The sequence below is a fragment of the Barbus barbus genome, assembly GCF_936440315.1.
Source record: "Barbus barbus genome assembly, chromosome: 8".
NCBI lineage: Eukaryota > Metazoa > Chordata > Actinopteri > Cypriniformes > Cyprinidae > Barbus > Barbus barbus.
This window is the reverse complement of record NC_136736.1, coordinates 28841886-28869413: the sequence shown is the minus strand read 5'-3', so window position 1 is coordinate 28869413 and position 27528 is coordinate 28841886. Positions and strand designations below refer to the sequence as shown.

The following is a 27528-nucleotide window of genomic DNA, read 5'->3' as shown; positions in this document are numbered from 1 at the left end:
GAGCGCTGCTTCGCCCAACAACACAACAGCGCCACCTGTGTGGATGGGCGGAACAGATTCATTCATTCTATATACCGCTTTCATCGAAATTTGAATTGGTCGACTAACTAAAAATACCATGTAAACCCATGCTGGAAAATCCAACTTATTCTTCTTGTTTATTGAACTGGTGCGTAAAATTGCTATCACACAAGCAGGCGCTAGTGAGGTCGTTCACTCTGACGCGTCACTCACGCGCTCCAATACACGGAAGATGTGACGTTGCGCTGCTGAATGGATGAAGCGAAGCTCTGTGCTGCAGGATTGACACAAACCTCACACGGATCGTACAGTGATTTACTAAGTTTGCAAATTTTACAATGGCCAGTTCTAGCGCGGATCCGACAACACTGTGCCTGTTTGATGTGGACGGGACTTTAACAGCAGCTCGCCAGGTGACAGGATTAAAGCGGAAGGCGTTATCTAGTCTTGTTCATACAGTAATACCATTCAAGATTGATTTTATGTATAAACACTGTAAGTCAAATATAGTTATGAACTGATTTTAAATGAAATACATCCTGGTGAATTACATTTTGTAGTGCAAGAATTTAATTCAGTAGTTTGCTACCTTAAAAACTCCAGGGACCCCCATTGTCCACAACAATATTCAAAGGCCCAGTGACTTTTCTGGTTTTTCTTGATTTACTGGAATTATATATTTAAAAATATTTAACTAAAACGTGTATAAAAATCATTATAAAATGCACTATTTATGACATTTCTAGAAATGAAAAAAAAAACACACTTTAAAAATATATACCTCATATATGCAGTTTTTCCAAGATGGTGAAAATATATGAATCATTTTAATAAGTCAGTAAAAATGAGACATTAATGGATTATTTTACTGCTTGTTGAAGTCATTTAGATGCCCCCTTGGAAGTGCTGAGACCCCCTGATTTAACTTGATTTAAGTGACATGAAATAAAAGATTGTAAGGTTGCATTTCAAGGCAGAAGAATAAGTATTTCTGTTTCAAATGTTGATGTATGGAAGATTGTGATTAGTTGTGACACTTTTAACCTCCAGTGAATATGTTCTCAGGGGTACATTTACTTTTTGAAAGTCAGTTTCTCTGTAGGCAAACGTTAAATCATTGCTACAGAACAGCTTTTTAATGTTTCAATAGATAAGGGGGAAAAACTGTAACACACACTTGGACCCTACAGCAGGGGATGTTGTTACCCAACATTTAACCTGAAAAATAATTATGAACAACATAGCAATTCATGAAACCTCACATAATGGAAAAGGTAAAAGAAAAGAAAATCAATATACAGGTGCTGGTCATAAAATTAGAATATCATGAAAAAGTTTATTTCAGTAATACCATTCAAAAAGTGAAACTTGTGTATTAGATTCATTCATTACACACAGACTGATATATTTCAAATGTTTATTTCCTTTCATTTTGATGATTATAACTGACAACTAATGAAAGTCCCAAATTCAGTATCTCAGAAAATTAGAATATCAATTAAGACCAATGCAAAAAAAAAAAAGATTTTTAGAAATGTTGGCCAACTGAAAAGTATGAACATGAAAAGTATGAGCATGTACAGCACTCAATATTTAGTTGGGGCTCCTTTGGCCTGGATTACTGCAGCAATGCGGCGTGGCATGGAGTCGATCAGTCTGTGGCACTGCTCAGGTGTTATGAGAGCCCATGTTGCTCTGATAGTGGCCTTCAGCTCTTCTGAATGGTTGGGTCTGGCGTATTGCATCTTCCTCTTCACAATACCCCATAGGTTTTCTATGGGGTTAAGGTCAGGCGAGTTTGCTGGCCAATCAAGAACAGGGATACCATGGTCCTTAAACCAGGTACTGGTAGCTTTGGCAGTGTGTGCAGGTGCCAAGTCCTGTTGGAAAATTAAATCGGCATCTCCATAAAGTTAGTCAGCAGCAGGAAGCATGAAGTGCTCTAAAACTTCCTGGTAGACGGCTGCGTTGACCTTGGACCTCAGAAAACACAATGGACCAACACCAGCAGATGACATGGCACCCCAAACCATCACTGACTGTGGAAACTTTACACTGGACCTCAAGCAACGTGGATTATGTGCCTCTCCTCTCTTCCTCCAGACTCTGGGACCTTGATTTCCAAAGGAAATGCAAAATTTACTTTCCTCAGAGAACATAACTTTGGACCACTCAGCAGCAGTCCAGTCAAGACGCTTCTGACGCTGTCTCTTGTTCAAGAGTGGCTTGACACAAGGAATGCGACAGCTGAAACCCATGTCTTGCATACGTCTGTGCGTGGTGGTTCTTGAAGCACTGACTCCAGCTGCAGTCCACTCTTTGTGAATCTCCCCCACATTTTTGAATGGGTTTTGTTTCACAATCATCTCCAGGGTGTGGTTATCCCTATTGCTTGTACACTTTTTTTCTACCACATCTTGTCCTTCCCTTCGCCCCTCTATTAATATGCTTGGACACAGAGCTCTGTGAACAGCCAGCCTCTTTAGCAATGACCTTTTGTGTCTTGCCCTCCTTGTGCAAGGTGTCAATGGTCGTCTTTTGGACAACTGTCAAGTCAGCAGTCTTCCCCATGATTGTGTAGCCTACAGAACTAGACTGAGAGACCATTTAAAGGCTTTTGCAGGTGTTTTGAGTAAATTAGCTGATTAGAGTGTGGCACCAGATGTCTTCAATATTGAACATTTTCACAATATTCAAATTTTCTGAGATACTGAATTTGGGACTTTCATTAGTTGTCAGTTATAATCATCAAAATGAAAGGAAATAAACATTTGAAATATATCAGTCTGTGTGTAATGAATGAATCTAATATACAAGTTTCACTTTTTGAATGGTATTACTGAAATAAATCAACTTTTTCATGATATTCTAATTTTCTGACCAGCACCTGTATATGCATATTACATACGTAAAGAAGAGCTGGCACTTTATTATTTTGTGTTTGGTGTATAGTAGTCACCCCTGTGTATGTTTTTGTCTTTAGAAAGCAACTCCTGACATGAATCGGTTCTTGAATGAACTCAAACAGCGAGTGAGAGTCGGGGTGGTCGGAGGATCAGACCTGGACAAAATTAAAGAACAGTTGGGTGATGATGGTGTGTATAACAATTGCAAAACTCTGTTTAAATACATGCACAAAACATTCAGTGTATTTATAGTGTTCAGGAGTACTTAAAATGTTTCATATCCTTTGCAGTTATTAATAGAGTGGATTATGTGTTTGCTGAGAACGGTTTGGTAGCATACAGGTTTGGGCAGCTGCATTCTGTGCAGGTCATTTTAATTCTCAGTTTACTATTAAATCTCAAACTTGTTTAGCAAATTATATTTGTTGCTTTTTTAAAATGTATTTATTTTTTTAATCAGAATATTCAGGCATACATGGGAGAGGAGGTTTTACAGGATTTTATCAATTTCTGCCTCAATTACCTTTCAAAGATAAAACTGCCTAAGAAAAGGTGAGGATATCACAACGTGGCGTCTGTAGTTGCTTGTGGAAAACACATTTTTTATTGTTTTACTTTAAAGTCGGTCAATATCGATTGTGTATGTTATAGTTTTAAATTTCATTTCGAATATATTTTAATTTATTGATTATTGATAATAATAAGAAATGTTTCTTGAGCAGCAAACCAGCATATTAGATGATTTCTAAAGGATTATGTGACACTGAAGACTGAAGTAATGATGTTGAAAATTCAACGTCAACATTACAGGAATAAATTACATTTTAAAATATATTCAAATAGAAAAAAAAAAAATCGTAATAACATTTTACAGTATTTCCCTTTTTGCTATATTTTTGATCAAATAAAATCTTACTGACCCCAAACTTTATGTATATATAAACACCATCTTTTGTCTTGCAACCATAATACTTATGGTATTTTTACTTCATCTCAGAGGCACATTTATTGAATTCCGTAACGGAATGCTGAATGTCTCTCCAATTGGTCGAAGCTGCAGCCAAGAAGAAAGAATTGAATTCTTTGAACTTGATAAGGTATTTTTTTTTGTATTCATCAATACTAACACACACTAAAATACAATGTGCATCCATACTGGAAAATCCATGCAGTTATTTATATACAGTATTATATATATGTAATTTTTTAATTGTCTTTTGAAAGGATGTCATTAAAAGTTGAGTGACTTTTTTTAAATATTCTTATTATGCAGAAGGAGAAAATCAGAGACAAGTTTGTCTCTGTTTTAAAGGAAGAGTTTGCTGGGAAAGGACTAGCTTTCTCCATTGGTTTGTAACATTTTGAGTACAGTAGATATGGTTGTATTGCCAATAATATGTGTGTGTAGTGTATGAATAAATTATATGCATAATACGTATGTTTTTTGGGTTTTTTCTGCAGGTGGGCAGATCAGCTTTGATGTGTTTCCAGAGGGTTGGGATAAACGATACTGTCTGGGAATTATAGAGAAAGACTCATATCAGCGTATACATTTTTTTGGAGACAAAACTATGCCTGTGAGCCCAAAAATGGACTTCTAGGATCTTGTACAATCTTAACTATTAGTACATTTGTGTATTCATGCATACATGTGCTGCTGCATAAATGTCTCAGACTTGCTTGAATTAAGCAGTTTTGTGATTTATTTTAATTTTTATTTTTTTTTTCAAACAGGGAGGAAACGATTATGAAATCTTTGTAGACCCCAGAACAATCGGTCATGAGGTCAAGTCTCCTGAAGACACACAGAGGATCTGCAAGGAGCTCTTCTTCACCATCTAGAATTAAGTACAGTAGAAGAATACAATGTCCATGAACTGTGCAATTATGAATAGAAATCTCACTTGACATGTCCAAGCCATTATTGTCTTTGTGTACTTCAATGATTGTACCTCATGACAGGTACTAGATAAACCTGTACATACAGTTCATTTTATATGAAATCTGATATTATATACAGGTTTAAGGAACTGACTGGTGGTAGCGTCACTAGATCTGAACGTCTGTGCCTTTAATCATGTCAATACTGGAAATATACACTATAAACTCTTATTTTGTTATTAAACACTTTGGTCCAAAAAGACAGATATTATTCAGTTATGACAGGATGGGTTTCATCAAATGTTACTGTATGGGTTGTTGTTTTTTTTAAATCGGGAGCAAAAGTGATTAATAAGAACTGGTGTAGGCTGGACTTAAATAAAATTAATGGTGAAGGTACTACAATTTAGGTCTAATTTTCAGAAGTAGAATTTAAAAAGGCATCAAGACAAAGGGCTTTTAACTGATCTATTTTTGTTCAAATTAAACTGACTTTAATAGTTAATTTCCTTACAACAAAACCCATAGTTTTTGCTTGGCAGAGTTAATCTACATGCTGAAGTCAATAATAAACAGGAAATATATTCTGATTGGATATAATATTGCTGCACTGTGCCAGCCTATATATATATTTAACGAGTTCAAACCTGTAAGAAAGAGTACTGTATATATTCTGAGGTAAACCAATAAAAGGTGTAAAAACAGAGGTTCTTATTTTTATTAGCAACACATTTGAAAAAATCAAATTGCAATTCTCAATGTTTGTAATAACCTACTCGCATGCACATTTTAGATTGATAAAAGTATTTACTGAACTGCTACTTTGTTTTTTGTTACAAATTGCTTTTTGAAACCAAAAATGAACATTTTCACTTGGAAAATATTACAAGTATAAAACGTGTTTGATTTGCTACTTAAACTGTCCATTAAATAACCACAAATGTCACTTTTCCAAAAATATATTTCATGGTTTGTACAATATTATATTTTAAAAGGTATGACTGCATTTTTTTTTTACCTGAAACACCACAATCTGTACAAGTGCTTTTTAAAGTCCATTTCAAACCTAAAATTATACAATGCATATCTATATTTATAACATACAAGACCATATAACCTGACCAAGCTAAACATGTGACTACAAGTTCAAACCAAAAGTTTTTAAGATAATCTAATATAAAACATAACAAAAACCGATTGTTCTCGTCCCAAGAGGAAGCAGAGTAGTCCAAATGTCCTGTACTGCTGGTTAACGAATGGGCCGGTATGGAAAAGCCATGGCAGCAGGATGGAAGGCGTGTGGAGAGAGAGAAGGGTGTGCGGCGTGGGCCGTTAGCGGGTGATGCGGGGACAGCGCTGGGTGAGTGGGGTGCGGTGACAGTACGGGGTGTGGGCTGTGTGGGGAGGGGAGGGCAGACTGGTGCGGGCTGTGGGGAGAAAGAGCGGAGGGCCGACCCGGGTGGATGTGTGGGTACATGTTGGGCTGGAAGGGTCCGCTGTGAGGTGGAGGCTGCACTACTGGACCAGACATCACAAGCTGTAGCAGACTGCAACACAAAACAGACTGTTACTACACAATGCTCATAAATTACCAAAGTGATTGACTGATGTGGGTTTCTGAATGGTTGATAGGATGTCGATACGTACAGATATATCTCATCTATGTGATAATACATCATAAATTCTAAATATATTAGGGATGGTAAGCTTCACCGTTCCACATCGGTGCATTGGTAGGCATATGACGGGATCAAATTTACATATAGCGATTAATTGCTAATGCTTTTATCACAATATTAGAATTTAGTAGCAAAAAAGTGTTATAATACATTATAACAGGTTTAATAACTTTTTTCTTACAAGAAAAAGAACTGAACATTTAAATACAATAAAGCAATTCACAAAACTTCTATCGCAATGCATCTTTTCTAACATACTTGCATCGGTACAAACTGATTTATCTTTATATAATGGCTGTCTGTCTGAACCAAGGAAGTAAAAGTGAACTGTACCATATGGAATTGCATAGCATCATATTTTTAGAATTGCACCGTATTGCATTGAATCGACTCGAAATCGGATCACACTGCATCGTAATAAGGGTGAATCGAATCGCAACATTTGAGCAGATTCTTACACCGTGCTGATTGGTCACTGTATTCACGCGATCAACAGATATGACTGTGATTGGCTACAACAATCGATACGGGAGCATTTGAAAGCCATGTCTATCAGCGCTGTAAGAATCTGCTCAAAAGTGCTCAAATGTTAACGGGAAATGGACGTTTTTAAAATTTCTGTAACTAATGGTATCTGATATGATAGCGTCAGTACTTTTGCAATGCTAGCCTGTACTAATCACAAATCATGGTCAAAAATCATTCAATATCATTTTAATATTCAATTCTGCATGATCAGGTTTCATGTGATCAGTGACTTACTTGTTGTGGGGAAGTCTGGAGCACAAAGTCCGTAAGTCCTCTGAGGGATAAAAGACATGACAGGAAATGACATCACTGAAATGCTGCTCTTTTCAGATCAAAATCCAAACAGGCCATTATGAAGCATTACTTACCTCTGGCACACAGAAGAGCTCCTGTTGCCATGGCGACCTGAAGCGCTTGCGCCAGCCTATCCAGTGCCAGCTGGATATGATTGGCAGCAGGGAGGGGCGTGAGCTTCTCACACAGACGGCTGACTTCCTCAACCAGCGTGGCAACAGACTCCACAGGAAGCACAGCTAGTCGACCAATCAAATTCTGTTCTGTCAAGTGGACCTGCAGGAATTAAAATAAAAACACATTATATAGTCGAATACTGAATGGAATCCTTAAAGCCTCGCACAGTTTTAAGAAATACAACACCTGCAGCATGAGAAAGACTTGAAGAACACTCAGGTGCAGTTTAGAGTACAGCTCTTCATATGCTGTCCCTTTTTCACTTCCTCCATGGCCATTGGTCAAAGCTGATTTCCGGCCTCTCTGATAGGCTAACGGAGCTTTCACACACCACCGGAGCAGACCCAAAAGAGGCGTGATCTCAAGGCAGCCTAATGGCAGGCTCGAATTGAGGGGTGTGTTGATGAAGGTGAGAAGCAGCAATCTGGGATCTTCTGTGATCCAACCAACCAGCATCTCCAAGAGTGCAGGGGGCGGAGTCAACTCATCTACAAGCAACAATATCAAATATATTATGTATAACTTTTTCATTTAAATTTTTTTTTAGTTTCTATTATATTTTTAAGGAATTTCTATTAAAACATTATAATTTAATATCATAATAATATTGTATACATTCAATATTTTATAATATTATGCACTTTATAATTAAATTAGACAAATATATATATATTTTTTCAAGTTGTTGAAAAAAAGAAACCTAGTACCTGAGGAGAAATCATACAGAGCCGTTACTGCAGTGATGAGCTGACAGCAAAAGCGAGGACTGGCTGAACAGATGTTTTGCAGGGTAGAGATGGCACATGGCACCAGTGTGCAGTAATCATCCATCAGCACTTGAGCCAAACGCACACACCATGCAGAGTGGGTGCGCTTCACAAAAACACATCAGAAACATTTCAAAAGCTGTCAGGTCACATTTCACCCATTTTAGCTCTCTGTTTATGTCTATGACAGTCCAAATATAAAAACATATTATACGTGTACAGTAGTGATTCAGGATAAGCCAAAAAAAAAAACGGTTTGGAAAATGGATTCATGATATACTCGCCTATTACATACATTTTGTAAATTTTGAAAACAAAAAAAAGTTACGGACTGCCGCTTTAACATTATAACAGGCAATTATGACATAAAATGAAAGCTCTAATATCACACACCTGTAGCCAGGTGGCTGCACACTCTAGTATTGGCACCCGGCACACGGCTATCGCCATTGAAACTAGCTTCCCAAGCATGGCCATGCGGCTCTCATCAGCCTTGTTGCCTTGAAGACTGAAGAGTGTGGAGAAAATGATCTGTCGGATTGCATCTTTGCTCTGTTCCTGGAAGTAACTGCACATGATCTCCAGCAGCTGCAATTCTTGAACGCAGCTCATCCTCTGGATCAAACACAACACAGCATTTAGAGTAGTTAAATCAGCATTTAGAATGACTTTTGAAGCATCACGTGACAATGAAGACTGGAGTAATGATGCAGCAAATTCAGCTTTGCAGGAATAAATGACATTTTAAAATATATTACAGTAGAAACAACTTCAAACAATGGTATTTACCACAACACGGTTTTTCTTTTAATCAAACCAGACTTGATGCTCATGTTCCTCACCTTAGGCTGGGTGTTCCTGTCTTTAGGGACGTGAAAGATGAACTCCTCCACCAGCTCCACCGTGCTCTTCTCTAGTCCAGGCGTGGGGCCGGTGGAGCTCTGCAGAGCGCTGCCCAGCGAGATGTCCAGATGATACAGAACCTCTTTAGCCGCGCTCAGCGGATCACGCCGCAGCAATGCATGCCGAATATCACTCATCTCTGCTCTGGAGGAGAAACTACAACATCAAATACAAGCAAATGAGAAATATGAAAGACATTAATCAGTCATAAACACAAAAAAAAAACTAAATATATCATTATATGTATTATTTCTGGACATGCATATTGGTAATACCTTGTTATTTTGGACATGCATTATGGTAATACCACAGATTCTGGACATTTGCCATGTTTTTGATATAATACTAGAGTAAACCATGGTATATTTTTCTTTCCTAGCGTGTATCCTGTGGTCTCACAGTATCATCTTGTACTATCACTGTACTGATACCGCACTATTTTGTTGTAAGGCGTGTCAAATTGAAAATAAGTGAAAGAGAAGCTCTGAATATATATATATATATATATATATATATATATATATATCACGGTCATGTAATGTATCAACCCAATCGGATTGTATTGTAATACCTCTTATTGAATTATGAGTGTGTTAATCGAAAACTGATTATTCTCTATGGTGACACTCATTGTCTGAAGCGATGCAGTAATGTTATACACAGCGCGATTCCTGCAACACCGGTTTCTTTAAATGTTAAATGTTTCCACGGTTCACACTACATACATATTCATACTTACAACACCCTTACCTGGTTAAATAGTTAGGCTTGTTGCATTAACTTCTCTCAATCTGCAAATGTATATCGCCCATAACTGACAATATGAAAGTTGTTCATCACAAAATAACTACGGAACCCCATAAAGAACACTGTAGACTCGCTTGAGTGAAGACCAGCGCGGCTGTTCAGCGCCTCCTGCGCACCGGAGATACTGTACTGTGCATCCAGACTGTATTTGGAATAAAAAGCGTTTTAAGAAAAAAATATTCTTACTTGGATTTTTTTTTAATCTAATTCAATGACATTCAGACATTTTAATTATGATTCTTGAGTCCAAACAACCTCCTTTTAATCCCATGATATATTTAAAAATGAACTAAAAATCGAACAGCTCCAATACTATTTAGTTACCTCCTCATGCAGTTAAAATCATCCTTCGGGACAAATTTGGGTAAAAACATTTTGATTTGTTTTTAAAAATAGTTTGCTTAATCTGAGCGGTTCAAGACTTGGCTACTTTTCTTAAGTTTGCCACCTGACCACACAAAATTGAGGACTCGATTCAACAATGTTAAGTGGTTGCAAAAAAACAAACAAATAAAACTCTTAATTTGACCACCTTGGTCAAATTCACCCATAGGAAATGAATGGGAAATACCCAAACAAGATCCAGGGGGTGTGGTTGGATCTACATCCAACTCCTCCCACCTTACATATACCTAAACCTACCCGTCTCCACCCCCTGATCCCTAAACCCACCCATCTCCACCCCTAAACCTACCCGTCTCCACCCCCTGATCCCTAAAACCCACCCATCTCCACCCCTAAACCAACCCGTCTCCACCCCTGATCCCTAAAACCCACCCATCTCCACCCCTAAACCTACCCGTCTCCACCCCTGATCCCTAAAACCCACCCATCTCCTCCCCTAAACCTACCATCTCCACCCCTAAACCTACCCGTCTCCACCCCCTGATCCCTAAACCCACCCATCTCCTCCCCTAAACCTACCATCTCCACCCCTAAACCTACCCGTCTCCAACCCCTGATCCCTAAACCCACCCATCTCCTCCCCTAAACCTACCATCTCCACCCCTAAACCTACCCGTCTCCAACCCCTGATCCCTAAACCCACCCATCTCCACCCCTAAACCTACCTGTCTCCACCCCCTGATCCCTAAACCCACCCATCTCCACCCCTAAACCTACCCGTCTCCACCCCCTGATCCCTAAAACCCACCCATCTCCTCCCCTAAACCTACCATCTCCACCCCTAAACCTACCCGTCTCCACCCCTAAACCCACCCATCTCCACCCCCTAGATGTGGATCCAATCCCGCCCCTAGATCTTTGTTCTGCAGTGAGGGGCTGCTGCAAATGAATGGGAAATACCAAAATTCAAAGCATTTTTTTATTTATTTTTTTGTCCAAGAAAAATCAACAAATCCAACACAATGCAGCTCAAACATACACAGAAATGAAGGTTTGAGCCTATACAACATCCATACTACAGACAAATACTGGCATTGAAATGTTTGATATTTTTATATTTTTATACCATTTTATGTCACCAGATGGCACCAAAGTCACCAGATTTTTATGTTTTGGTTGTCTGAACTTACTGCAATTATATTTTTTCCTGAAGTAAAAGAAATATTAAATATGACATTAAACATATGCATATTTTACATAAAATGTATGTATGTATTATTATCATTATTATCATTTTTACTTCTAACTCTAGCACTCTCTATTCTAATTCTATTCTATCTGTTTTCTTTTTATTTATTATATAATTTTAAAAAAAACTTGCTAAGTGTACTGCGTTAAGCTAACCGAGACTTGTCAAAGCTCTTGCAAATCATTGCTCTTTTGTTGATTTTGATTGCTTCCATTGTCCACATTTGTAAGTCGCTTTGGATAAAAGCATCTGCTAAATAACTAAATGTAAATGCAAAAATCCTTCTGGACAAATTTGGGCATTTTTTATTTTTAAATAGTTTCCTTTAGCTGAACAGTTTTTTAGCTTTAGCAGACTTTGCTACTTTTCCTAAGTTTGCCACCTGAACACACACACACACACACACACACACACAGAAAATAGAGGACTTGATTCAACGAAGTTAAATGGTTGAAAAAAACCCCTGAAATTTCTCCCATAGTAAAATTAATGGGAAATACTAAAATTCAAAGCATTTTTTTTTTATTTGTCCAATAAATCCAACACAATGCAGATCAAATACACATAAATAAATGAAGGGGTGAGCCTATACAACATTCTCAATGTGTCAAACAATCATACTCTCTCTCTCTCTCTCTCTCTCTCTCTCACTCTCTCACTCTCTCTCTCTCTCTCTCTCTCTCTCGCTCTCTCTCTCTCTCTCTCTCTCTCTCACACACACACACAAACACACACCGAAAAAAAAAGCCATTGAAAACTACTGCCAAATAATGTAGTGGCTATTGATTATTTTGATATTTTGATACCATCATAAGCCAGATGCCACCAAAGTCACACAATTTTATGTTTTGGCTGTCTGAACCAACTGGAATTATTATTATTATTTATTATTATTATTTATGAAGTACATAAAAATATGGTACTTTTAGAGGTAATTAAACAAAAAATTGCATAAATTGATAGAAAAAAAAAATGGAATCACACCTGAGACCTTCGTGGACAAATTTGGGCTCAGATTAAGGGCTGTTATATGAAGGATGTCTGAGGGTTAATTTAGTATTACTATTATAGTTTCTACTAATATTTAGAATTTGTTTTTATTTTTATATTTTCTATGTTCAGTTTCATTTTAGCTTAACTTTTGTAATTTTGTTGTGTGTGTGTTTTTATTTATTTATTTATTAGTTTTATTAGTTTTTTAAATTTAGTTTTGGCTATTTTAGTACATCAAGTTAAACTAAATGAGAAATATATATTGTATTTGTTTTTCAATAGTTGTATATAGTAGTCAACATTTAAAGTGGATCAAAGCTGTCCTAAGACAAGAATGCATTTTGTTTTTAGGTTTTAGGACAACTTTAATGAAAATGTTGACTCTATAGTGTACTGTATATGTCAAGGTCCACAATTATCAATTTGAATCAATCAACACTGGGAGGCGCTATTTTATTTCTATTTTGTAGTCGGATGTAGCGCCACCCCATCGGCTCTCTGACGGGACAGCAGACTCTCCAGCATCAGTGTGAGCATCCTCCAGCTCTCTTCAACTTCACATCCAGACTCAGAGCACACGAGCAGCAGCATGACCATCAACACACTCAGTCAGGATGGAGTGCAGCGACAGCAGATGCCCTGTTTGACTAAGGCAAGTCCCTAAAATCGATTTTCATTTATCTCTAACAATCATAAATCTGCTGCAGAACATTGTCGTTTTTGCAAACAAGCCAGAGTTTTGTAAACCTGCAGTTGTTGCCTGTAAGACACAGTAGCTATAGGAACTTTTCCTCGCATTATTGAAAATGTGTTAAAGACTAAATTAAAGTTTCTTTACAGTAAATGTTCTGAATTTGCATAGTTGTGTTTGCATTTTCTTAGGTTACTTATATAATTGATTTTTATATATATATATATATATATATATTTTTTTTTTTTTACATTAAATCAGCTTGTTAATTTATAAAAATGTATATAATGAGAATGTATGTTTTGTTATAATTTTTAAAGGGGTGCATCCTGTTTTTTATTTCTTTATTGTTAATAGCCTGAATAGTAGGCAAATGGCAGTCTTTTTTTATTCAAGATTTAAGATTTTTTCTTTATGCTGTTCACAGTTTTAATCACATTTTAGCTTTTGTGTAGTTCACAAAATAGTTGTGTGGTGTGATAAATGAATATTTAAAAGTACTAATATTTCACATGCGCCCTCATACAGATGGAGCGCATGATCATATCCATGCAGGACCCTGATATGGGCATCAAGTTGCGCAACCAGCGTCTGCTTATTACGGTCATACCACACGCTATGACTGGTGAGTCTCTCTCTCTCTTTCTCTCTATGACTGCATCAAACTTCAAGCTTCACTCACTCTCTCTTGATAATCCCAAATGGACATGACTGTTCCACGTATTTTCCAGCCTCTGGCACGATAAGAGAGACAGCTGAGGCACGATTAGAATAGTTTCCCCATTACTACTGTGGAAATATTCTGCATTTAACAGCAAAGTATCCATGCGTATCTCGGAAAGTCTTGAGTGTGTATGAGGACAGTGAATCAATAGAAGCTTGCGCAGTGAAATTAGACTCCTGTGTGTGCTTTCAGTCTCTGTGCTCATTTTTCTCGCTATTAATTAGTCTAACAGTGCATGTTTTGCACCTGCACTTGTGTCTCAGAGGTGAATAAACAAATTACTTTCTTCAACAAATTAAAGATAAATTAAAATCAAAGTCACTTAAAGGAATAGTTCACCCAAAAATTTTAATTAGCTGAAAATGTACACACCCTCAGGCCATCCAAGATTTAGATGAGTTTGTTTCTTCATAAAAACAAATTTGGAGGAATTTTAAATTACATCACTTGCTCACAATGGATCCTCTGCAGTGAATGGGTGCCGTCAGAATGAGAGTCCAAACATCTGATAAAAACACCATAATAATCCATAACTAATCCACTCAACTCCAGTCCATCAATTAACATCTTGTGCAGCAAAAACCTGTGTGTTTGTGATAAACAGATCATTGCTTCCAGGTAGAATAAGTTGTCTCTTCTGAATCAGGAGAGAAATATGCACAGATCAGGCACTGCTTACAAGCAAAAACAGCCCAAAACAGTTTAAACACAAATATGTTGGTGGATTTTGATGTGGGAGGACAACAGGAGAAAGACTTTTTCACTGGAGGAAACATAATTATAGATTATGGACGTGATGCTTTAAAGTTAGAATGCTGCTTTTCACTTTGCAAGACATTAACTGATGGACTGAAGTCATGTGGATTACATGTGGATTATTGTGATGATTTGTTTCTTACAAACACGCAGCTTTTCACTTTACAAGACATTTACTGATGGAATGGAGTGGTGTGGATTACTTGTGAATTATTGTGATGTTTTTATCAGCTGTTTGACCATTCATTGCAGAAGATACATTCTTTTGTCTGACACAGTGTGCTTATGTTGACAGTAATATTCTTTGATTTCATACAGGTGTAGACATTGTTGAATGGCTGATTAAGAAGTTTTCGATCTCTGATGAAGGTAGGACATTAATATAACCTAAATAAATATATTTTGATTCTTTGCCTTTGATACATAACATTGGAATTGTACTTGATTGCAACAATGATGATAACTGATATCTATAGTAAAAGAACAAAGACGTTGTTATCTTTATTAAACTAAAGTGTCAGCAACTTTTGCATGGACAAGCGCAATTCATATTTTCTTCAAAAAATGTAACCGTGTGCATAAAAGTTATAGATTTAAAATTAATTTAGAAAGTGCTCATAAACTGCCTTGTAGCTCCAACATTATTTCAGACTTACTGTGTGCATGTAATAATTTCCATGCGGTCTGCTCTGGTGTATTTCTTGGAGTTTTCCAGTCACCTGTGTGTGGTTTATAGAAAGTGTTCTCCAGAGATGACATTATTCTCCATGTGCCATCCTGAGGGACTTCAAAACATACACACGCGCACACACAAACATGGGGAGCTAAATTGCATATGAAAGTTGCTTATTAAAGTCAGATTTTATGTAATGTAAGCTGAGTTGTGTGCAAGATTTTTAATAATAAATGCACAAATGTCACACTCTCAGAGAACAGGCTGCATGGTTCAGAAAAGCACTAATAAACAAGTAATGCTGCACACAGCTGTGTCTGGAATAAACAAGACTCCAGAGAGTTTGGCAGATCTGTGCACTGCAATGAGGGAACACCTTGTGTAGGCAACCACTAGATGAAATGTATGTATTCTCAAATCATTTACTACGATTCTAGTTAAAGGGAAATGAAAAAATGAAAATTCTGGCATTATGTATTCACCCTCATGTACTTCCAAACCCGTATGAGGTTCTTTCTTTTGCTGAACACAACAGAAGATATTTTGAAGAATGCTGGAAAGTATTGACGGTACCCATTGACTTCCATAGTATGGAAAAATTCTTCAAAATATCTTTTTTTACATTTAGCTGACACTTTTATCCAAAGCGACTTACAATTGCTATATATGTCAGAGGTCGCACGCCTCCGGAGCAACTAGGGGTTAAGTGTCTTGCTCAGGGACACATTGGTGTCTCACAGTGGATTCGAACCCAGGTCTCTCACACCAAAGGCATGCGTCTTATCCACTGCGCCATCACCACCCCTTTGTGCTCAACATAACATAAATAAAACAAAGATTATTTGCTGTACAGGTACATCTAAAAAAAATTGAATATCGTGAAAAACTGCATTTTTTTGTAACATTTCAAAAAGTGAAACTGTAATATATATTTTAGATTCATTACATGTAAAGTGTTTTAATTTTGATAATTAGAGTTTACAGCTCATGAAAGTCAAAATCCAGTATCTCAAAATATTAGAATATTTCCTGAGATCAATCAAAAAAAGGATTTGCAAAGCAGAACAGTTCAAATTCTTTAAAGTATGTTCATTTATGCACTCGTTGCCTGAGTCAGACGTCTTCAGGAAAAGGGCTACCAAGCCACTTCTGAACCAGAGACAACATCAGAAGCATCTTACCTGGGCTAAGGAGAAAAAGAACTGGACTTGTTGCTCAGTGGTCCAAAGTCCTCTTTTCAGATGAAAGTAAATTTTCCATGGAAATCAATGTCTGGAGTCTGGTTGAAGACTGGAGAAGCACAGAACCCAAGCTGCTTGAAGTCCAGTGTGAAGTGTCCACAGTCAGAGATGATTTGGGGAGCCGTGACGTCTGCTGGTGTTGGTCCGTTGTGTTTTATCAAGTCCAGAGTCAATGCAGCCGTCTACCAGGAGATTTTGCAGCACTTTATGCTTCCATCTGCTGACAAGCTTTATGCAGATGCTGATTTGCTTTTCCAGCAGGACTTTAGCACCTGCCCACAGTCCCAAAACCACTTCCAAGTGGTTTGCTGACCATGATATTACGGTGCTTGATTGGCCAGCCAACATGTCTGACCTGAAGCCCATATGGAATCTATGGTATATTTTCAAGAGAAAGATGAGAAACAGTCGATCCAACAATACAGACGAGCTGAAGGCTCAATAGTGCCTCAGCAGAGCCACAGGCTGATCGCTTCCATGCCATTCCTCACTGATGCTGGAGTTTGTGCTAAACGAGCCCCGACCAAGTATTGAGTGCATAAATGAACATACTTTAAAGAACTTGAACTTTTCTGCTTTGCAAATCCTTTTTTTGACTGATCTTAGGAAATATTCTAATATTTAGAGATATTGGATTTTTGACTTTCATGAGCTGTAAGCTCTAATCATCAAAATTAAAACAAAAAAACTTTTGAAATGTTTTACTTTACATGTAATGAATTTAGAATATATGAAAGTTTCACTTTTTGAAATAAGTTACAGAAAAAAAAATAACTTTTTCACGATATTCTAATTTTTGGAGATGCACCTGTATATGAATATTTTCTCATCTTTATTTAGAGGCATTGCACGTTGGACAACTCTTTGTTAAGTATGGATACATTTACCCTTTAAAAGAGCCAAGAAACCTTATTCTGAAAGCTGACGATTCACCATATCGCTTTCAGGTATTTATATATGCACACACTTACACAATATTTACGTAAAATCCCATGCCATATCAGCAGTTTCTAAATTTCCATTTTCAAAATCAGCACATCTGAATTAATCTGTCTTTATCAGACACCGTATTACTGGATGTCGACACGCTGGCCTGCTTCAGAACTGGACTATGGTGAGATCTAACTTCCTATGGTTCAAAACAAACATTTATTTACCAAATGTGCCAAACCAAAGTACATTTGCTTCAATACAAAAGGAGATATTCCGCAGCAGGTTCAGAAGGTAAATATATTGTACATGGATTTACTTATATGTCTTCTAGCAATCTACTTGGCCAAGAAGAATATCCGAAAACAAGGAGAACTAATTGAGTATGAAAAGGTATGTAGGTCAAATGCCAGCCACACCATAGAGAAACAAGACTGTACAATGTAGTCACGAAGCCATGAAGCCATCTGTTGTTCCTTTTTCAATCTCTGTCTATGTTAGGAGTGCTATAATGCTTTACATAAACGTATCAACCACACCTGGGACTTTGTTGTGATGCAGGCAAGAGAGCAGCTCAGGTAACTATCCTTTTCCATTACTAAACGTGCACACACACACACACACACACACACACACACACACACACACACACTTAATGCTCCCTTCGGCCTATTACATTTAGCCCTCTATTGTCGACATTATAAAAGTAGCATATAAAAATAATCAGAAAAGCATTTTCTAGCACAAAATGGACCTCATTACTAAAATCAAAATGACATTTTTGAATAATTAGAAATAATATAAAACATTTGTAAATCATTTTTTAATCTAGTAAATGCTGAAAATACCATCCAATAGGTACAACCATGAAAATAAATATATATTTTTTTCTAAATATTGAAATATTTGTAATTAAAAGTGTCTATACATTTTCATTGATGTTAGATTACTAGAACTGGTTTAAACAACAAAAGACAAATAAACCATTTTTTTTACACTTTACTCAACATTAGCATAATATATATTTTTTTACTTTAGCCACTTAAAATCTTAAAGAATCTTAACAAATTGGCCCCTAGCTTAACTTTTATAATTTTTATTATAGTTAACTGAAAATAAATATACTACTTTGCACTACTAAATGCATAATAAAAGTTAACTGAAACAAAATAAAATATAAAAAATTGAAATTTATTTTATTTTATTTAGTTTCCAAGGCATAATTTCTCATTTCACTTTACCTTCATGTACTAAAAATAATTAATAAAATTATTTATTTAAATAATTGTATTATATTAATAAAAAGTCTATACACATATACAAAATAAGATAATTAAATGACAAAAACCATAACAAAATTACTAAGACTTTAATTTAAATTAAGAAGAAAAATATAATTTATAATGCAAAAAAAAGGCATGAAAACCGCAAAATTCTCTGCAGTGGCTGCATCCACTGTTGCACTATACTCCTTTATAATTGAAGCAATTCTTCATAGCATACAAATAATTTATATAGCTCTAAATTTTTAAACTCAAGTTTTATGCACTACTAAATATTAATCATATTTTTGATGGTTGAAAAAATCAATATAAAATATTTTTCTCAGGGTTGTCTAGAGTTTCTTTATGTCTGTGCATTGACCTTATTATGTTCATTTTCTTGTGTTTAAGGGCATCAAAACAGCGTCGAAAAGCAGATCGTATCGTGCTGGAGTGTCAGCAACAAGCTTACTGGCTAGTGAACAAACCTCCTGTAAGTCCCGAACACTATGACTCACAACACTAACAAAACATTCCACGGCAATACTTACACCATGGTATTCTTTGAAGTACATTGGAGTACTGCCATCAGGATTGACATATTTGTCAGTTCATAAATTAAATAAATAGAAAAGTAACATACTGGGTATAACCTTTCAGAAATGTGCTGTAGAAATGCAAAGCATGTCAAATGCATTAGTCAGTGTATGATACTTAAGCAGCGACGACATCTGCACCCATCTGGCACGTGCCTTTATATCTGTATCCAGACTCTGCTTATGAAATATTCAGCCAGTCAGTTAAAAGCATCGCAAAGCAGAGGAAAAAGGGGGAAGTGGGCGGAGTGAGAGGAGAACGGGAGAAAGGGAGGGCAGATACTGGCAGAAGAAAAGGAGAAATAGAGTGGAACACATTGGTGCCTTTAAAACACACTCACACATGAGTGCAAAGGATATGTATATGTATTGCTTAACATGAGCTTAAGTGTCTTGATGGATGAAATAATAGCATAGTGAACTGTGTGTGTGTGTGTGTGTGTGGGTGGGCGTCCATCTTTTGGCTGAGCGCTTAAGAGGATATTCTATTACTAAGTGACTATGTGTGTTTTAGTGTATGTGTGGCTGTGTGTGTGAGAGACTGGCCACTAGTGTGTGTGTGTGTTACTCCTGCACAAGGCCATTTTAATAGGAGTCCAGCTGATGATTTAATCTGGGGTGGATTTAGAGACCATTTCATTCCTATATTGTCACTCTGTGTGTGTGTGTGTGTGTGTGTGTGTGTGTGTGTGTGTGTGTGTGTGTATGTGTGTGTGTGGTGTTCTGCTTCCATGAAAAGGTTGTAAATCCACCTGCCAGACATTACTGGGATTTGGGTTAGTTTAAAAGCCTGTAAAAACAAAAGGCTCACAATATTTTTCAAATATATTTATAATAAATTCTATGGACAACAACATATACACATTCTATGATGAACGTGTTTTGAATTTTTTGAATTTTGAGTAAAAAATATATTTTAATAATTTATGGTGAGGATAAAATCAAAATGTTAAGGTTGTGTATTTATTCTCAGATTGTTAAAAAAGATCTGAATGTTTTTTCACCGCACTGAAAAAAAAAAAAAAAATCAATCAGAAATTGATAGTAATTTTCACAAATAATTATACAACAAGTAACAAGTAACACATTGAGCTAAACATGGAGTTTTGAAGTAAAAAGGCTGAAATAGTGTTGTCTTGTAAAATATATTCCAGTAATCTTTGAAAGTTCAAAAAGTAATTTTTGACAGTATAGATTGAAGTATATAGATTCAGTGTGGCATAGGAAGTCATTTTATTGTCTTATGACGATACTATAAAACAGGGTGTGATGTCACAGAAAGGAGGACGTCTTTAAATCCAGCAAGTGGCAGGTTTAGTTTAGGTTTGTATGAAAACATACCCATGAAAAAAAATAATAATAATGAAAATGTTATATTTATAATTAAGAAATATATGATTAAAAAAATACTTTTGTGAAAAATATATTTGAAAATAAAGATTAAAATGTACTCCAGGTTTTATTTTTTTTAATTATTATTATTTATTAATCTTATTATTATTATTTTTTGTTACACCAATTGACATTTTAGAGTGAAAGCTTTTGTAAAATGGTATGCAGTTCAAAAGATACTGTACCAACATGAATACAGGTATCGCATTTCTAAGGGCTTGGCACATGCGTTTGATCATAAACATCTTATTTTGCCATTGATCCATATATCTCGTTGTGAACACATTTTCAGCCCGGTACGCAGCACAGTCTAGATCATGGACCGGAGAGAAGAACCATGAACACACGAGTGCAGCTGGTCAGTGAACTGACCACCACAACACATTACCCACATACACACAGACACAGCACGTTTCAAAAATATATGAACAAACATTCACAGCAGAATCTCTCATGTTCAAGCATCATCTACAGCTTTTTTCTCTTTATTTCTGTTTGTATCATGCATCCTTGTTCAAGTAAGTAATCTCTCAAACACTGCCTCATTTCCTGCAGTCATTTCATTCAATTGCAAGATCTGAAAATTTAGTTTTAATAACTTATTTAGGAAAGCTAATATTTTTCATGATATTTTGTCATTGTAAATTTCAGAAAAGAATGCAGAATTCTACAAAAAAGAGGTAAGTAATTTGAACGCCAGGTGTTTGTCCTAATAAATATATTTAATGATAATAATTATAGTGATGATTTGATTTTATGTGTGTATATACTTGTACAGTTGTGTTCAAAATAATAGCAGTCCAACATCACTAACCAGATAAATCACTGTTTTTGGTAGAAATTATATTTCTACATGGCAAATATTTTACTAGTAGGTGTGGTAGAGTAATAGAAAACCAACAGACCCAACAGTCATGACATGCATGCTGTTGATTCTGTGTAACTGAATCATTAATTGAAAAGGGCATGTTCAAAATAATAGCAGTGTGGAGTTCAATTAGAGAGGTATATCATTCTGTGAAAAAACTGGTGTCAAACAAGTGGCCCAAGCAAATGTTGTACTGTGCATTTCTTGCTGAAAATCTGCGTAAAATGAGTCATTCCAGACATTGTTCAGAAGAACTGCGTAGTAAAAAGTTGATTAGAGAGGGGAAAACATAAAGAAATGCAGAAAATGATTGTCTGCAGAAAACTAATAGCCAAAATGGCAAAGACTCAGCCAATGATCAACTCCAGTCTAAAGTTACCTGTGAGTACTGTAATAATTAGAAGACGGCTATGTGAAGCCAAGCTATCGGCAAGAAGCCCCCGCAAAGTCCCATTGTTGAAAAAATGAAGAGGTTATAATTTGCCAAAGAACACATTGACTGGCCTAAAGAGAAAGGGCGTAATATTTTGTGGACTGATGAAGCAAGATTGTTCATTTTGGGTCTAGGGGCCGCAGACAGTTTGTCAAACGACCCCCAAACACTGAATTCAAGCCACAGTACACTGTGAAGAAGACAGTGAAGCACGGTGGCGCAAGCATCATGATATGGGGGTGTTTCTCATACAACGTGTTGGCCCTATATATCGCATTCCAGGGATCATGGATCAGTTTGAGTACATTAAAATACTTAAAGAGGTTATGTTGCCTTGTGCTGAAGAGAACATGCCGTTTCAACAAGACAACAACCCCAAAAACACCAGTAAGCAAGCAGCATCTTGGTTCCAGACCAATAAGATTAATGTTATGGACCTTAATCCAATAGAATCTTGTGGGGTGGCATCAAAAATGCTGTTTCTGAGGCAAAACCAAGAAATGCAGAGGAATTGTGAGATGTAGTGCAATCATCCTGGGCTGGAATACCTGAAAATGAAAGCTAAGTCTTCAAGCATTTTTCTGTTTATACAGTAAATGTTTGACTTTGTAAAGAAAAATGCAGTCACTGCTATTGTTTTGAACAGCCTAATATTCCTTTTTCTTCACTTTCTGTGAAGTAATAACAACTTTGCTCAATTTTTCTTCATGTTTTGAATTATAATAGAATGTTCCCAATGCATTTGTGTGTATTGAAGTAAAAGTTATTATTAAGGATTTTGAGCTTTACTCTCTTTTTTAAACACACTGCTATTATATATATATATATATATATATATATATATATACATATGCACACACACACACACACACACACACACACACACACACAGAGAGACTCATGTAAATACATGACTGCTTAAAATTCAAATAAATAAAGTACATTTAAAATATATTCAAATCGAAAAAAAATTCTATTGTGACCATATTTCACCTTTTTATTGTATTTTTTGATCAAATAATTGTAGTGTTTGTGAGTATAAGAAAAAAACGTATTTTTACCAAAAAATAGAGAAAAGCATTAAAACTAAAAGATTCTTATATCTGTAACAATAATATTTATTTCTAACAAGTGTAGTTAGCTGATTAATCTTTACTTATCAGCACATACTGTACTGTGAAATATAACCAAATTTACTTACAGTCATACTTGGTTTTGTGTTTTTATGTGAAACGACTTTAGATTGAACATAACAGGACAAGTCTGGCGAGGAATCGTGTAAAGTCCTCCATTTGCCTTGAGAGGTACCGAATGTGTGTGTGTGTGTGTGTGTGTGTGTGTGTGTCTGTGTGTGTGTGTGTGTGTGTGTCTGTCTGTGTGTGTGTGTGTGTGTGTGCACTGCCGAAGTCTCAGTCTCCAGGCTAGAGCTAATGGACTGTCCTAAAAGTATCTTTTAACAGGAACTCTTACCATAACCCTTTGTGATAGCCTTACATGTGCATATGTGTGTGTGTGTGTGTGTGTGTGTGTGCAGTTACGTTAAGTACTGTGAGCAGTACCAGCCCCATGACCCCATAATGCAAGGATGTCTTCCCAGCAACCCCTGGATCACAGATGATATCATGTTTTGGAACATGAATTCTGAAACGTGAGTCACACATAAATAACCAACCATTTTAAACTAAAGTACACTAATGTTCTGTCTGAAGGTCAGTAATTGCTCTATATGTCTGTGTTTTGCTGAAATAGAGTTGCTGTGCCGACTAAACTGCGCGTGGAGCGCTGGAGCTTTAGCTTCATGGAGCTGCTCAGTGACCCAATGGGAAGAAAAGAGTTTCTCACGTATTTGGAGAAAGAATTCAGCGGTATACACAAACCAATTTTAGTCAAGATACAAATCCTGTATAAACTTATATTGTAATTATAACCCTTAAAAACAGTAGTGTGTTGGTACTATGCTCTTGTTATAGCACCAGATAGTAGCAACATAGTACATAGATATATAGTGTACTGAATAAATGTAGACAGACAATTGGTTTGATCAATACTTAATCAGTTTAATAATTGGTTTACCAATAAATGGCGCCATCTGGTGGACTATATAGAATAATATGACTATAACAATGCTATCAAACAACAGATTACAGCTAATGATTGCCATACAATATTGGACTTTTTACATAACAGCCACTCATGCTTACAATACCGTTCAAAAGTTTTTTTTATTTATTTTTTTAATGTTTTTGAAAGAAGTCTCTTATGTTGCCTCAGGCTGCATTTATTTGAACAAAAATACAGTAAAATCAGTAATATTGTGAAATATTTTTACCATTTAAAATCACTGTTTTCTATTATATGTTTATATTTATAATATATAAGTATATTTTAAAATGTAATTTATTTCTGTGATGCAAAGCTGAATTTTCAGTACCATTACTCTTCAGGTACACATCTTTTGTAACATTTTAAACAGCTTTCATTTAATTTCTTAGAAAAAAAAAAAAATCTTACTGAAGCCAAATGGTGTATGTCAGATGTGTTATAGAAATATTGGATGTATATCAAAACAAAACAAAAATAAACTAGCATAGTGAGCAAAATTGTGCAAAGTCTTAGATTACAAAAGACTTATTTTCCATTTTAGTTACATTACTTTAAGCAGCTTTGGACAAGTGTTAATTATAATAAATATACAGGTTGATTGAAATCTTTGTAACAGACTGTTCATCTTTGACTGGTGATGAATAATTTAGATATTGTGTCAAAAAAGCAGAATTAAATTGTTTCCAAATCAGTTGCATATCAGACACTTGTTTTGGTCACATTAAATCAATATTAGCTGGTCTCTAATACTAAATAATAATTATACATATATAAATGGAATTTACATCAAAGAATACCATTGAATTTTCCAAAAATCATGGTATCGCTGTGGTATTTTTTCAATATTCGTTTTAGTTTGAATCCCTCTTTATATAAACATCTTTTATTTTAACCCAGTTCTGAAGAGTTGTCTTTTGGAGCTTTAATAGATTCCATTTTTATCCTGCTGCACACTCTGTATATATGAATAATGTAACAACTTCTGATGTTTCTCTCTTCCCCGTTCTCTATCTCATCGTCTTCTTTTGTCCCCTTTTCTGGGTGCTTCTCTCTTGTTCCCCTTCTTTGTTTCTCTCATGTTATCAGCGGAGAACTTGTGTTTCTGGCAGGCCTGTGAAGACGTTCGTCATGGCGAGACTGCAAAAATTCCAGAGAAAGTGGATGAGGTTTACAAGTATGACCTTAATATTCTATCCATGCAACAATGTTAAAGACATTTATAAGGTTACAAAATATTTTAAATATGCTGTTCTTTTGAATTTTTTATTCATCAAAAATGTACCATGTTTTCATAAAAATTTTAGCTTTCCCATCACAAAAATAAATTACCTATATGCTATAAATACTAAATCAGTAAGTATGTACTATATATACTTAATCAGTGTGCCATATGAATAGAAGTCTCTCAGCACCTCTAGTTTGTCTATGATTTTTTTTTTTTTTTTTTTTTTTTAAACCTTGTAACTGATCTCCATTATAATCTATCAGGCAATTCCTGGTTCCTGGTGCAAGTCGCTGGGTGAATATTGACAGCAAGACCATGGAAAAGACCCTGGAAGGACTCAAGCGCCCTCATCGTTTTGTTTTGGATGATGCTCAAATGCACATTTACTTCCTCATGAAAAAGGTATAATATTCAGCTCTTTGATCAAATGCAGAATGCGCATAAATATATAGTACTCTGCCATTCAAATATTTGAAAGTCCCTTATGCATGCCAAGGCTACATGTATTTGGTCAAAAATACAGTAAGTACAATAATATTGAGAAATATTATTACAATTTAAAATAACTTGTATTTTGTATTTATATTTAAAGTCATTTTATAACTGAAGAAGTGAAGACTTCCAAGTGATTGATAGGGTGTAAATGAATACGGGTCACTTGAATATGGATATTAATATTATAAACAAAGCTTTTATGGTGTGAAAAGATGCTAAAAGGATTTGAATATTCTTGGCAAAATGCAATGTCTTTTGTGGTTCTTTGTAGGATTCGTACCCTCGTTATCTCAAATCTGAACTCTACAAGAACTTATTAGCCAGAGCCATCGTACCACAGGAGACCAAGAAAAGGTAAAAGCCTAAGACACCTACAACCCATTTTGCTCGGTCTGCAGAGGAAGAGCCATCTTATCAATGTTTGTCTGTGTGTATGCCCAGTGTTTTCCCGTTCATGCGTCGTCAGCCTCACTCCAGCCCCTCACCTGCCCTCGCTACCCAAACCGCAGAGGATGATGGGAAGGCAAAGAACTCTAACTCTGGAACAGCATCCCGGCTTTAAACATGCACACAACATTTACTGTTTTTATTTTGTGCTATTATGTTACCTAACACAGTTGTAATCTACAAAACAGATGTTATAACTAAAGTTCATTATACAGTATAATAAGAATGCTTGATTCCTCTGTTCACATTTCTCTATACGATATATAGAAACACAGCTTTTCATGCATTTCAAAGATACTATCAGATATATTACCAACTTTCAACTGTTTTTTCTTCAGTGTTTTAAGTGTAACTTGCCTTTTTCACACATTTGTCACGTTTTTAATGTATTTATTTGATATAAAGTTTTTCCTTTCTGCTATAAACTGTCACAGTTTATTTACATATATTCACATCATATAACAGTGATTCAATGAATACTTAAATGGACAGGATGGTACAAAGTACAACTGTAGTTCATTTGTAAAACTATATGGTAAATTATTGTTAATCTGCATCTGCTAAATTATCCTTAGAAAATAAATGTGTCAATAGAAAGAGTCAAAAGGTACAGGCCAACATAAAACCCATTAGCTTTAATGTTAATCACTCTAAACGAAGGAAATGCCTTAAACTTTGACATATGTAGTGTTACAAAAGTCTTTTATTGAAAATATATGAATTACATTCACAATTCCACATTTATCACAAAAAGGCAAGATATGTATTTATATATTTAAATATGTACTTTTTAAAGGAAATATCTCATGCTTACCAAGGCTGGTAATTATTATATAGTAAAAACAGTAATACTGTGAAATATAAAAATTTTTGTTCAATATTTTAAAATGGAATCCATTTCTGTGATGATTTTCAGCATCATTATTCCAGTCCCCAATTTCACATGATCCTTCAGAAATCAATTTAATATGCTGTATTAAATTGCTTACATAAATACAGAAATACATACATACTGACTCCAAACTTTTGAACGGTGGTGTATGTTTATTTTTAATATTATTTACATTTACTTTTAATGTTATTGCACATCATTAGCTAATTTGATGGTAATATTTAAGAAACTATAAAGGTTATCTACAATA

General features: G+C 35.6%; 3 protein-coding genes across 5 annotated transcripts; 2 read left to right on the top strand and 1 right to left on the bottom strand.

Annotated features, from left to right (window-relative positions):
- The first annotated feature begins 42 nt into the window (after window positions 1–42).
- On the top strand, window positions 43–5761 carry LOC306873441 (phosphomannomutase 2-like). Of its 2 annotated transcripts, none has more exons than XM_079422728.1 (8): window positions 43–434; window positions 3005–3116; window positions 3218–3294; window positions 3388–3479; window positions 3925–4024; window positions 4201–4276; window positions 4389–4504; window positions 4662–5761. In XM_079422728.1, exons 1-8 carry the CDS (start codon window positions 360–362, stop codon window positions 4767–4769), a joined length of 756 nt encoding a protein of 251 aa, XP_079278854.1. In that variant the 5' UTR covers window positions 43–359; the 3' UTR covers window positions 4770–5761. The 2 variants fall into 2 exon arrangements, with proteins under 2 accessions (XP_079278854.1, XP_079278855.1); XM_079422729.1 differs by having other exon boundaries at window positions 242–516; window positions 4662–5621.
- LOC306873440 (integrator complex subunit 15-like) lies at window positions 5498–10059 on the bottom strand. Of its 2 annotated transcripts, none has more exons than XM_079422726.1 (8): window positions 9907–10059; window positions 9096–9312; window positions 8647–8868; window positions 8194–8359; window positions 7673–7974; window positions 7384–7585; window positions 7250–7289; window positions 5498–6355 (listed from the first exon to the last, which is right to left on the bottom strand). In XM_079422726.1, the coding sequence occupies exons 2-8, from the start codon at window positions 9291–9293 to the stop codon at window positions 6058–6060; spliced, it is 1428 nt and encodes a 475-aa protein (XP_079278852.1). In that variant the 5' UTR covers window positions 9294–9312; window positions 9907–10059; the 3' UTR covers window positions 5498–6057. The 2 variants fall into 2 exon arrangements, with proteins under 2 accessions (XP_079278852.1, XP_079278853.1); XM_079422727.1 differs by having other exon boundaries at window positions 9096–9300; window positions 9907–10043.
- Window positions 10060–13059: 3000 nt separating this feature from the next.
- rgs11 (regulator of G protein signaling 11) lies at window positions 13060–26806 on the top strand. Its single transcript, XM_079423370.1, has 17 exons — window positions 13060–13202; window positions 13770–13866; window positions 15040–15090; window positions 17476–17582; window positions 17698–17749; window positions 17900–17958; window positions 18067–18143; window positions 19239–19320; window positions 21108–21173; window positions 21472–21495; window positions 23359–23420; window positions 23651–23764; window positions 23866–23981; window positions 25306–25393; window positions 25708–25846; window positions 26211–26293; window positions 26381–26806. The coding sequence occupies exons 1-17, from the start codon at window positions 13140–13142 to the stop codon at window positions 26499–26501; spliced, it is 1401 nt and encodes a 466-aa protein (XP_079279496.1). The 5' UTR covers window positions 13060–13139; the 3' UTR covers window positions 26502–26806.
- The last annotated feature ends 722 nt before the right edge of the window (window positions 26807–27528 follow it).

Coding starts and splice junctions, on each gene's coding strand:
- rgs11 (XM_079423370.1), top strand. CDS start 13,140: ATGACCATCAACACACTCAGTCAGGATGGAGTGCAGCGACAGCAGATG. Junction 17,583..17,697: donor ATTCACCATATCGCTTTCAG/GTATTTATATAT, acceptor TGTCTTTATCAG/ACACCGTATTACTGGATGTC. Junction 17,959..18,066: donor AACTAATTGAGTATGAAAAG/GTATGTAGGTCA, acceptor TGTCTATGTTAG/GAGTGCTATAATGCTTTACA.
- LOC306873441 (XM_079422728.1), top strand. CDS start 360: ATGGCCAGTTCTAGCGCGGATCCGACAACACTGTGCCTGTTTGATGTG. Junction 3,117..3,217: donor AGAACAGTTGGGTGATGATG/GTGTGTATAACA, acceptor TATCCTTTGCAG/TTATTAATAGAGTGGATTAT. Junction 3,295..3,387: donor GGCAGCTGCATTCTGTGCAG/GTCATTTTAATT, acceptor TTTTTTAATCAG/AATATTCAGGCATACATGGG.
- LOC306873440 (XM_079422726.1), bottom strand. CDS start 9,293: ATGAGTGATATTCGGCATGCATTGCTGCGGCGTGATCCGCTGAGCGCG. Junction 7,586..7,672: donor AAGTCTTTCTCATGCTGCAG/GTGTTGTATTTC, acceptor TAATTCCTGCAG/GTCCACTTGACAGAACAGAA. Junction 7,290..7,383: donor AGCTCTTCTGTGTGCCAGAG/GTAAGTAATGCT, acceptor TTTATCCCTCAG/AGGACTTACGGACTTTGTGC.